This window comes from Seriola lalandi, unplaced genomic scaffold (assembly GCF_002814215.2).
Source record: "Seriola lalandi dorsalis isolate HSWRI2012SDOR001 ecotype SW California unplaced genomic scaffold, Sedor1 jcf7180002054683, whole genome shotgun sequence".
NCBI classification, from domain to species: Eukaryota; Metazoa; Chordata; class Actinopteri; order Carangiformes; family Carangidae; genus Seriola; species Seriola lalandi.
In genome coordinates this window covers 226528-236832 of record NW_019525236.1, presented here as the reverse complement: position 1 = coordinate 236832, position 10305 = coordinate 226528, and the positions used below count along the sequence as shown (strand labels likewise).

At 39.7% G+C, this 10305-nt stretch overlaps 2 protein-coding genes across 2 annotated transcripts; both read right to left on the bottom strand.

The window, feature by feature from the left end:
- Window positions 1-262: 262 nt before the first annotated feature.
- On the bottom strand, window positions 263-4128 carry adprm (ADP-ribose/CDP-alcohol diphosphatase, manganese-dependent). Its single transcript, XM_023422671.2, has 3 exons — window positions 3356-4128; window positions 2127-2249; window positions 263-1456 (listed from the first exon to the last, which is right to left on the bottom strand). The coding sequence occupies exons 1-3, from the start codon at window positions 3921-3923 to the stop codon at window positions 1131-1133; spliced, it is 1017 nt and encodes a 338-aa protein (XP_023278439.1). The 5' UTR covers window positions 3924-4128; the 3' UTR covers window positions 263-1130.
- Window positions 4129-4721: 593 nt separating this feature from the next.
- On the bottom strand, window positions 4722-9586 carry rsph1 (radial spoke head component 1). The gene is made up of 8 exons (XM_023422674.2): window positions 9396-9586; window positions 9094-9207; window positions 8564-8669; window positions 8335-8425; window positions 7560-7695; window positions 6677-6748; window positions 5747-5855; window positions 4722-5565 (listed from the first exon to the last, which is right to left on the bottom strand). The coding sequence occupies exons 1-8, from the start codon at window positions 9444-9446 to the stop codon at window positions 5519-5521; spliced, it is 726 nt and encodes a 241-aa protein (XP_023278442.1). The 5' UTR covers window positions 9447-9586; the 3' UTR covers window positions 4722-5518.
- Window positions 9587-10305: the final 719 nt, after the last annotated feature.

Below are 10305 nucleotides of genomic sequence, written 5' to 3'. Positions count from 1 at the left end.
TTTGCACTCAAAACTGTTTTAATGACAAATGATTCATTACTTCATTGTCATTACCTACACTATCACAGTGTTAAGAGACATGTTTAAGGTGTGGTTCATCAAATCTCACCTTGTATTTGTCTCTTCAAAACTCAAGTTAACTTTTCTTTGTTTTATTACAGGTAGAAAACTTGAATCTACCACTTTGCCGTATAACACGAACGCAGCACGTGATGGCAGAGAGATGAATGTGACATTTAGCCAGGCAGGGAGGTGCAACTGCTGCTGGTGTAAAGATTTTTATTATTCATTGTATTGATTTACATTGTAAATAATACAGATTCGCTCTTATCACCTCAAAACTGGGCAATAAATCAATTATACTTATCAATACACTGCACTTTTCAAATTTCTCCAGTATGTCACTCAGCAAATCAGTATAAGAAAATCAAAAAGGCAGCAATTCCTCCTTAAAATATATAAATAAATATGCAACTTTTATCAATAAACCTCCAGATTAAAACAACCAGTGTATCAGATAGATTTTTTTTTAAAAATTAAAAAATCTGAACTCAGGTACAGTAAATGATTTGAGGTACTGCATTTGTTCTGCTGAGGTAAGAGGACGTGACAGCTTGCATCTACAAACACAGCAGAGTGCATGTGTATCTGAATTCCTGTCGGTCCTTTAAATGTAACTGAAACAATGTAAAGTTATAGGACTTTCATTACTAAAGTACGACGGAGCCACACTGAGGACAAATAAACACTTTCGAGAATAAAGTCGTAATTTTCAGTATAAAATCATAAGATTTCAAGAAAACAAGTCATAATATTACAAGAATAAAGTGGTAATTTTAGGTAAGTTGTTGTTTTAGAGGGAAATAGCCGAAGAGTGTCCTTTTACCCGTTTGATTGGTTGATGTAATATTCCTAAAAATTATGTTTTTTTTCCTTGAAAATTTACATTTTAATCTTTGTAATATTTTTCTCGTAATATTATGACTTTATTCTCAAAATTTCAGATTTCTTTTTTATCCTCCGTCGTACCAAAGTGATTTCATAATAATAACTAAAATACATCCTACTCATTGAATCAGCTGATGAAAACATGGAGAGACCTGTGCTGTGCTATGGGAGACAGATGCATGTTACCCTGCCCTATCATCTGTGTCACTGTGGCATCGTGAAAACAGGAACTCTCGATTCGGGATCCTCCCGCTCCCTTTCAGCACCATTCTGTCCTCGTACACGGACACTGTGCCGAAGGCGTTGTCGTCAGGCGGAGTCTCGATCACCCCCTCTAACGTCAGGTGGTGCACCCCTGTGTCTTTGTCCCGGTAGTATCCGCCGTCGTGGTCATGTCCAGCCATGACACACACCACGCTGCTGTGGGAGCTTATGACGGCCAGGAGCTCGTCGTAGTTCCAGGCGAGGCAGATGGGTGTGGTGGAGCAGGGGTGGACAGGGAGGTGACCTGAGGGAAAGGAAAAGATTATCAGTGGTTATCAGACCACACTGCCTCTAATCTGGTGATATATCTGCACATTAAATGTATATTTTCTTCTTCTTCTCCTGTGTTTTATTTCAAGTCTTGATCCATAAGAAGATATATTTGTGGTTTTAAGAACCAAAAAAAATCTCAGTGTAGTTTAACATCTCCTCTCTCAGGCTTCTCTCTGCAGCTCTAGTAACAACAGGTCTGTGAGCCAATCAGAAGAGAGGAGGCTCTGAGCCTCTCTTCTGATTGGCTGACTGTTTTCTGAATGATCCAATAAAAATAAAGCAGATTTCAGGTAAAAACACTCAGAGAAACCAAATCCTGCAAGGTTTGGATGGTGGGTCCAGGTGGGCGGGGCTTGGTGACTGCTTTGTTGTGACATCACAAAGTTCCAGAAGTCCTGACGGCTGGTTTTAAGGCTCAGTTTCTGAATACAGGCTGTGTGCATTTCTCTGTGGACTGAGGCTTTGATACTTTCCTAAAATTAGATTTAAAAAATGACAATATATCGAACTGTAACCCTGTATAATAGACTTTGTATCGTATGACCAGATTCCTGCCAAAACACAGCCTGACTATTTACTGACTGAACTTGAGAGATGCCGGGAAAAAACGAATAATCTGACAGTGGCAGATTTTCACTTACTGACAATAGTGACTCTTTGCTGTTTCTCATCAGCTGACGACAGCACAGAATCCAGCCAGTCCAGCTGGTCCTTACTGAACCCTCCGTTGAACATCGTGAACCTCTGCTGAAGGCCCTCAAGCACTGAAACAACAACACAAAGAATGAAATCCATCATCTACTTACTCATTCTCTGCTCCTCACCCTGGTGTCTAAGAAATGACTGTTGAAGCTGCAGCTGGCTTCTGTTAAGAGTTTAAAGGAAAACATGAATTTTTCCATTTCTTAGAATAAAGGTCTCACAAATCTTTAACTGGAATTTGAGTTGTCTCTGGGGTCTATGTTAATCTAATCTATGTTTGACAAGTTTAAGTACAGTGATTTTTAATCAAGCCCAGGCCAAGCCCCAGTTTCACAAAATTGAAATTGGTTTAAACCAGAGGCCTATGCTATGAAAAGAATATTTTTTTGTTATCTGGTTTGACTGAACCTGACACTAGCCGGCCGGGATAAACTGTACTGCGAAGCTGGATTTGGGATTTCATTTCTATTCTAGTGTGTTTATATTTCCCCTTGTTGAATATCACTTTTCTGTCGCTATAACAAATATATGCTGGGTATACTGAACTTGACCTCTGGTCACATCAGACCAAGTGAGGCTGAAACAGTAAAAACCTTGATTTTATCTAATAAAGCAAAAGGGCATTTTATCACATTCAACATTTCATTTGAAAAAAAATCATCAACAGTTAAATAAAGTCAAATAGAAATAGAGAACCATACTTTCATGCAGTACTATTATATATATATATATATATATATATATATATATATATATATATTTTATTAGTTTATTTTCATTCATTCATTCTTTCTTTTTCTGTCTTTCTTAAATCAAGCTGATGCCTGGTGCATTTGTGATCTAATACACATGTGTGATTTAGAAGTGATTTATATTTTGTGTACTGGAATTGCACTGTAATGTGAGCATCGGTTAATAAAATAAATCTCTAAAAATGACAAAAAAGTAATAAATAAATAAATGTATTTGAAATCAAATAAATATACATCTATAAAAATAAATTTTACCTTCTGAATCAGAAGCCACCTTCAGCTTGTTATTGGAATATATTATATATTAGAAAAATAAAATATAAAATGAGCAGTGAAGTATCGCACTAATTCAAATGATCAATATAATGTTAATATACTTTAAAATGAAGCTGGGAGTAATTATGAGGCCAGTATACCTGGAGGACAGTTGAGGTCCTGGTTGTTGTTGTGTTGTTTAATTAGACTCAAAGCGCTGCGGTACTCCTCACTGGACTCCTCTCGGCCCAGCAGGCTCACATCATAGGCGTCCAGCACTACAAACGTGAAGCCGGGGAACGGGCTGAAGTGGTAGGCGTAGATATCGGACCCGGCCCGGGCTCGGCTCCGGTCACCGAGCAGGGAACTGTTGAGCTTGGAGCTGAGCAGCGAGCTCCGGCTGAAGTTATAAAACTCGTGGTTGCCCCACACATGGTGGACCTCCACGGGGCTGGAGCCCAACTGCCTCAGCACCGTGTCCAGCGCTCGGTCGGAGGCGTCGTGGCCCTTGTTGAAGCCGTCGATGATGTCTCCCAGCTGGAGGATGAACTCCGGTTTGACAGCCGACTCTGACCAACTTTCCTGGGCATTTCTCAGCAGCTGGAGGCTGCTCCGGTAGTACCGCCTCCTCGTCCGGGTGTAATTCAACCCGTCGTCGATGTCTGCGTACTGGATGTCAGCTATGACGCCGAAGGTAAACAGTGGCCTTTGCTGAGCACAGTCGTCCATTCTCGGTGTTGTCTTCGGAAACAACTGCTGTCTGTTTCCCGTGTGTGCCGCTCCTGAACAGGAAACACTAACCAGTGACCGGTGTCCTCTCAGCCTCCACACATGCTGACATCCTGCCAGCCTGCTCGGGTTCAGCTTTCTCTGTCGTCCGCCAGAATGACTGCACAGAATCCAGAGCAGACGGCGCTGCGCTCGACAAGTGACGTACGGACTTCCGGCTTTATCCTTCAAAATAATGCTGTTAGGAAAAAAAATACTCATAATAAATACCATGGATATTGAGAAGAAGTGGATATGGTGAAGCAACATGGCGGCCAACTTATTCCAACGAGTGTCTTTTTTCCCGCCCAGTGTGAACCACGGCTTTCACCTGTGTCCTCACAGCGGGAGGATTTTACCTGCACGTCCAGAAATGAATGTCAAACATACCTCAAGTGGGAAAGTTGAGATGAGAGAACAGATGTTTCATGTTGTATGTCAAATATTTACTGATATTAAAAATATATACATACGTGTTTTTTATTAATATGGGATCTGTACAGTCTTACTAGCATATTTTGATTTCATTAACTCCCATACATATAATTAAGGTCTACAATATTACCATGTACATTGACATAATAATACAAATGTCTATAGTATATAAAGTGTATAGAATTTAGTAATTTATTTCAATGCACGTGGGTTAGGATTATAGCTACAAGCTATGAACTCGATAGAGAATGAATAACTCATGAAACATAGTCCTGAAAATTTGAGTCATGTCATAATGCACAATATTTACTAAATAAGTGAAAGAAAGGTTACAAGGTTAATTTATTTATCATTTGATACAGGGTTGTATGAAGATGAGACTCTACCATGAAAAATAGTTTCATTTTTATGACATCGCAGCTCTCCCACTGAAAGAAGAAGACATCATTACATGAGTACTGACTAGTACACAGTCCACCATTCTTAATAATGGTAAATGGACGACATTTATGAAGCTCTTTTATAGTTTTAACGACTAGACAACAACTAGAGTTCAGTCTTTTGCCCAAATACACTTCAACATGTGGACCGGAGGAGCCAGGGATCAAACCAGCGACCTGATTAGTGGATGGCTCGCTCTACCTCCTGAGTCACAGCCAGAGGTAGAGTGGGTAATAATAGTAATAACTTTATTTATATAGCACCTTTCAAAAACAAAGTTATAATGTGCTTTACAACAACAACAGATATTACAAGTAAATAAGAAGAATTTTTAACCACAATTTGTTCCAGGAAACAGAACGAATAGTGAGCGGACCATGAGGAGATATTTACTGAATCTGACTCAAATGTATTGGATTACAATCACTCACTCTAACACTAGTTAAATGTCACTGAAGAACAATTATGTTATTCTACACAGAGCCACAGGGGGGCAGCGTCTGCTTTACGCTGCACTCTATGAAAAGCAGTGTTTAAATCCAGGATAATTTCAACAGGGAATGAACAGTTTCCATTGGTTACAATTTGACACAGGTTTGTATTACATATTTACTTATGTATGTTATTTTCATTTTCAAACAAAGGCTGAAACATGCAGGGGGGTGGATTGATCTCACAGGTCACTTCTGTCCACCCTCTTCTGCTGAGGCTGTTTCCTTTTCACCAGCTGGGAAAAAAGATACAGACACACACACACACGACACTTATTTTGATCACTTGTCGTTTGAAGCATTTGAAGTATATAACGTGTGTAAGTCGTGTCTTGAGTCAGTGGGATTCTGCTGGTAAATTTGGACTCAGTATTTCTAAACCCATGGCCACGGCCTTGCCTTGTAGATAAAGTTCACCTGGAGCCTCTTTGGCTGGAGTCCACGGCGTCAGGCCAGTGATGCACTTGGGAATCCACTTGAGGACTGTGGTGGAGGCCAACGCCCCCCATTCACCATCAGCTTGGTCCTGTCAAGAGTTGAAATAGAAAAATAGTTTTTTTCTGTCTTTTTATGTACCGAGAGGAATTGGAGGAATTGCTCCATAATATATCACTGTGACACATTTTGGTTTGTAATACAACTGGAATGCACAAACATTTCTCTCTTAATATTTTCACCCTCAGAAAATCACAGGTCTTGCAGTTTGCAGCACGTTATGTTTGTGCAGTCTTTAGAGCGGCTACATTGACTTCAGCTGAACAAAGACAGAGTCAAAGATGAAACACCGTGCAGCTTGCATCTCAAACACACTATTAAGTTATTTACATGCATCCTGAAGTTTCACCCAAGATGACTCATCAAATCATGCATTTAAAGTTAAACATGCTCTTAGAACTGGCATGAGTGCATCCTGAAAAACATTCATATGTCCAGTACCAACAACAGTTATTCCTTCCTACGCTTGAAAAGATATCCTCATATTTGAAAATACTACAAAGTCATCATGCAAGACACTGAGTGATCTATGCTACTGAACAGCATCAGCAGTGGTTTACAGAGGCAGCACCTCCTCTGCTCCTCCTGAGGCCCCTAAGGTGAGGTAGCCCTCGTTGGAGCCCGGGTACGACGACTTCTGTGCTTTTATGTTTTTACCGTTCTCCTCAGTGTCCGCTGGCTGGAGGTTTGGTCAAGAGAGTTGCCATGGTTATGTTGTGTCTTAGTGGGTTGTGTCTACAGTTCCTGGTTCAGTGTTTACAGTGCAGTAGAAGTAATTAAGAATGTAATGGGGCAATGAAATCAGCTGACACACTGAACTGAAACAATGGGAATGTGTTTATGTTGATTCACCTGCTCATTTTGCTGGTATTCACCATGTTGCTCACACCCGATGTCAAACACATACTTCCCCGGGCCGTAGGGCTGCAACATAAAAACAGGGTGGCAGAGACAGCTCTAACATTGACTGAACAAGACGCCTGTTTGATAATGAAACATTACCACAGTCAAAGTTACAAAAGTGACAGGTTACAGTTAAAAAGGTTGGTGAACATGGTATTTAAGACCCAGATATTTCCCTCAGGAGTTGGCTGAAACCACAAAAGAGCTAAAATGTGACAAACTAAATGACTGTTTATGTTGCTCTAAATACACAAGTGTTGCTATAACATTTGCCACATGATCTTTACAATGTGATAATGTGTCAGTGTTGTGTTGTGCTGCCTCCAACTGGCCAAAATAATTATTTACTTCTGCTTTAAAGCTGTATTAATCATTAGTCAGTCTTTTTTTGTCACAAAAAAAATCACAAATGTTTGAACTATTATGGCTTTGTAAGGTTGATACAGCTAACATGTCAGTTAACATTCAGCACCAACATTAGCATTCGTCTGGAGACACCTGATGATTATAAGTCCGATATTCACTTCAGTGTTTGGTCTCCACTGACTGAGAATAATATCTCACTCTTTAGCTGCTAAATGCTTCGCTACGTTTACCAGGCAGTTGCTAATTTTGTCTGTATCTGGTGGTGTAGGGCAGGTAGTGAGTTTCCCAGAAATGATCAGAACTAAAACAGCAAAATGCAGGCTGTCCCTTCACAAGACAGTCATCTATAGAACAGTGTTGATCATTGCAACTCTAACATGCTTTTAGTAGATAGGGTCCAGGGTTCAACAAAAATATTCTCGATATTTCTAATAACTGTGAAATAATTAATAAAAATAGAACTTACATTATTGTTGGCGAAGTTACCCTGGTATCTGTGGTTGGAGTGGATGTACTCTCCGGCTGACTCCATGTTCCCATTCACCCACGAGCCCTTGTACTTTGAGCCAGTGTCATGGTAGTGGTAGATGCCCTGACCGTGTCTGGTAATCAGACAACACCAACGACTTCAGTAGTTTGAAAAGTTACATTTTCTGTATCTAGTTATTACTGTATCAGTATTAGTATTGTGCTAAGGCTGAACGATATGCAATGAATTCATATTGTGACCTCTGTAGCTCCTCAACGCTTCATTATTGTCTGTTGTGACACATTTTACCTTTATCATATAAGTGCAGCTCCTGCGATTTGGATATTGAACTTGGCCATATTGTGATTTCGATCAATTGTTCAGCCCTATATTGTGTATGTAAAAAGATGTCTACACATCTATGTTGAAACTGGACTAAATCTGGTAAAAAGATTGAAGTTTTTGAGATAGCTAGGCCATATGTAACTGTTAATTCAACAACATTTTATTGACTTTATTACAACATGTAATTAGATCCTTATTTATACTGAAATTAGTCATTAAATACTGTTATTATTTCCAGACAGGAATCACGTTCTCATGTATTTGTCTGTACTGCTGATACAGATAAAGGATATTGAGCAGGATTTTAACTGAGAAGTCACAGGAGAGAGTGGTGTTAATACAGGACTTGATCTGGACTCAGAAGTGGAAATGAAAACCACAAATATCTCAGAGACATGCACTTGTTATATTTAAAGTGTAGACAGACCTCATGTGATGCAGCCACTCTCCATCATACGTGTCTCCATTGGGGTAAGTGTAGACACCGTGACCGTGTCTTAGGTCCTCGACCCACAACCCTGACGGAGAAAGGGAACAACAATAACAGCCTGGTTTCTAAAGCTCTGTGTCAAAAAGTTTGAGAATCATTGATAAACAACCTGTACACACACATTAATGAAATGCATCTCAACTCTTGCAAAGTGTCTTTGATATACCTTCATATTTGGAGCCATCTGGATAGTAGAAGGTGCCTTGTCCATGTTTCATGTTCTGGTAATAGTCTCCCACATATCTTGCCCCATTCTTGAAGCGATATGTCCCCTATTAGACGGTCAATTCAATTATACATTAGTTAAAGAAACAATTATTTTCCAGGTAACATATTCATAACCTCAATGGCAATAATAAGAATATTAATTTCTTCTTAGGCTGAATATTGGGAAAATGGATCTGAGAGTAATATAGTGGATGTATGCATACAACACTGATGTCCAAAACAAACCTTTACCACCTATGAAGGCCAATAAGTCTCATCTGTTTCTTAATCATACAGGTACCTCACACTGCTCGGGGATAGTAACCTGCTGTTTATTTACTCAATAAGCTCCATGATTAGTATTTCTGTGTTTGAAGGTTTCCTTGTCCTTACTCGGTTTTCTGTGGTCTCAGTGTTCACTCAGTCCCGTTTGGACCCAGACTAGACTCGAATCTAATCGAACTTGAAAAGGCACCTGTTGTATCTCACCTGTCCGTGTCTCTTGCTGTTCTCATACTGTCCCTCATAAGTGTCTCCATTGGGCAGAACGGCTTTACCGACTCCATGCCTCTCTCCCGCTTCATTTCTGTCCCCTTCATATTCCTGTGCCAGTCAAAGAAAAACACACACACACACACACACACACACACACACACACACACACACACACACACACACGAACGGTTACCTGTTAATGGTTAGCTAGTGCAAACATTAGCGTCAGCCCGCTAACGTTACAACAACAGACCGTAAAGAGTATCTAAGCTAACTAGCTAATTATATCCTCTCACCCCGAGTTTACTGCGTTCGTCCTCAAACTCTTCAGATCCGACATCCGACATTGTTCTGTGTCAAAACTGAGTCAGAACAAATTAATGTTATAGTTTAAAACGAAGCGGTGAAAGCTGGAAAGATACTTAGTCAAACCCCTATGCGCTCTTTACGGCGGTTTACGGTTACCATGGCGACAGCACAAGAACCGGAAGCTTGTACTTCACCAGTTGGCCCATTCCAAATATACCAACTTTTCGGATACAGGCTCGGTATCTGTACATCTGTGAGGAGAGAGTGGCTGTTTTCCAACACTGTAATGCAAGCAGAAGCCTGTTGGAAGTAGTAAAACAAGCTTGAATTCTTTATGCAACTCACCCGCTTAAATTTAAAAGTTGTGTTTAATTGAGGGCGGGGTCGCTTCGGGTGACGTCACACTCCGCTAAACTGTCTGCTCAGGCCTAACCTAAACTAATTCCAGTCACAGAACTTGATTTATAGTTTAAAACGAAGGACTAATGAAGATAACTGCCAACTGATTATAGCCAACATGTAGAAAATACCAATTATGCAAAGTACTGAATGATTACAATAAACTCAGTGGTAAAGAAATGACACCAGGTATCTCTTTACAGGTTGGATGGGTATGAAATGTGTTTTATTTACAATGAATCTTCATCAGTATGAAATGTCAGAACCCTGCTTTCATTCCCTCTGCAACACGACTGTTTACTGTTACCCTGGCAACAGGTTCCGGTTTAGTACTTAAGATTAGCTTAGCCTGCATATTAACAAAAAAAAACCCAGGTTTTGCCATTAGCAAATATGAAGAAAAATATTATTTTTTTTATATTTCATGTTTTTATAGAGATTAATTTATTTTCATACTCTATATAGTGAAGAATTTTGTCTTTTGGTTTATAGCATATA

Excerpts from the sequence above, each read along its gene's own strand:
- adprm (XM_023422671.2), bottom strand. The coding sequence starts at position 3,923 with ATGGACGACTGTGCTCAGCAAAGGCCACTGTTTACCTTCGGCGTCATA. Across the intron at positions 2,250-3,355 it reads GGACCTCAACTGTCCTCCAG|TGCTTGAGGGCCTTCAGCAG; the intron begins GTATACTGGCCT and ends TTGTTGTTTCAG. Across the intron at positions 1,457-2,126 it reads GCAAAGAGTCACTATTGTCA|GTCACCTCCCTGTCCACCCC; the intron begins GTAAGTGAAAAT and ends CCTTTCCCTCAG.
- rsph1 (XM_023422674.2), bottom strand. The coding sequence starts at position 9,446 with ATGTCGGATGTCGGATCTGAAGAGTTTGAGGACGAACGCAGTAAACTC. Across the intron at positions 5,856-6,676 it reads AATACCAGCAAAATGAGCAG|GACCAAGCTGATGGTGAATG; the intron begins GTGAATCAACAT and ends AACTCTTGACAG. Across the intron at positions 5,566-5,746 it reads TCCAGCCAAAGAGGCTCCAG|CTGGTGAAAAGGAAACAGCC; the intron begins GTGAACTTTATC and ends CTTTTTTCCCAG.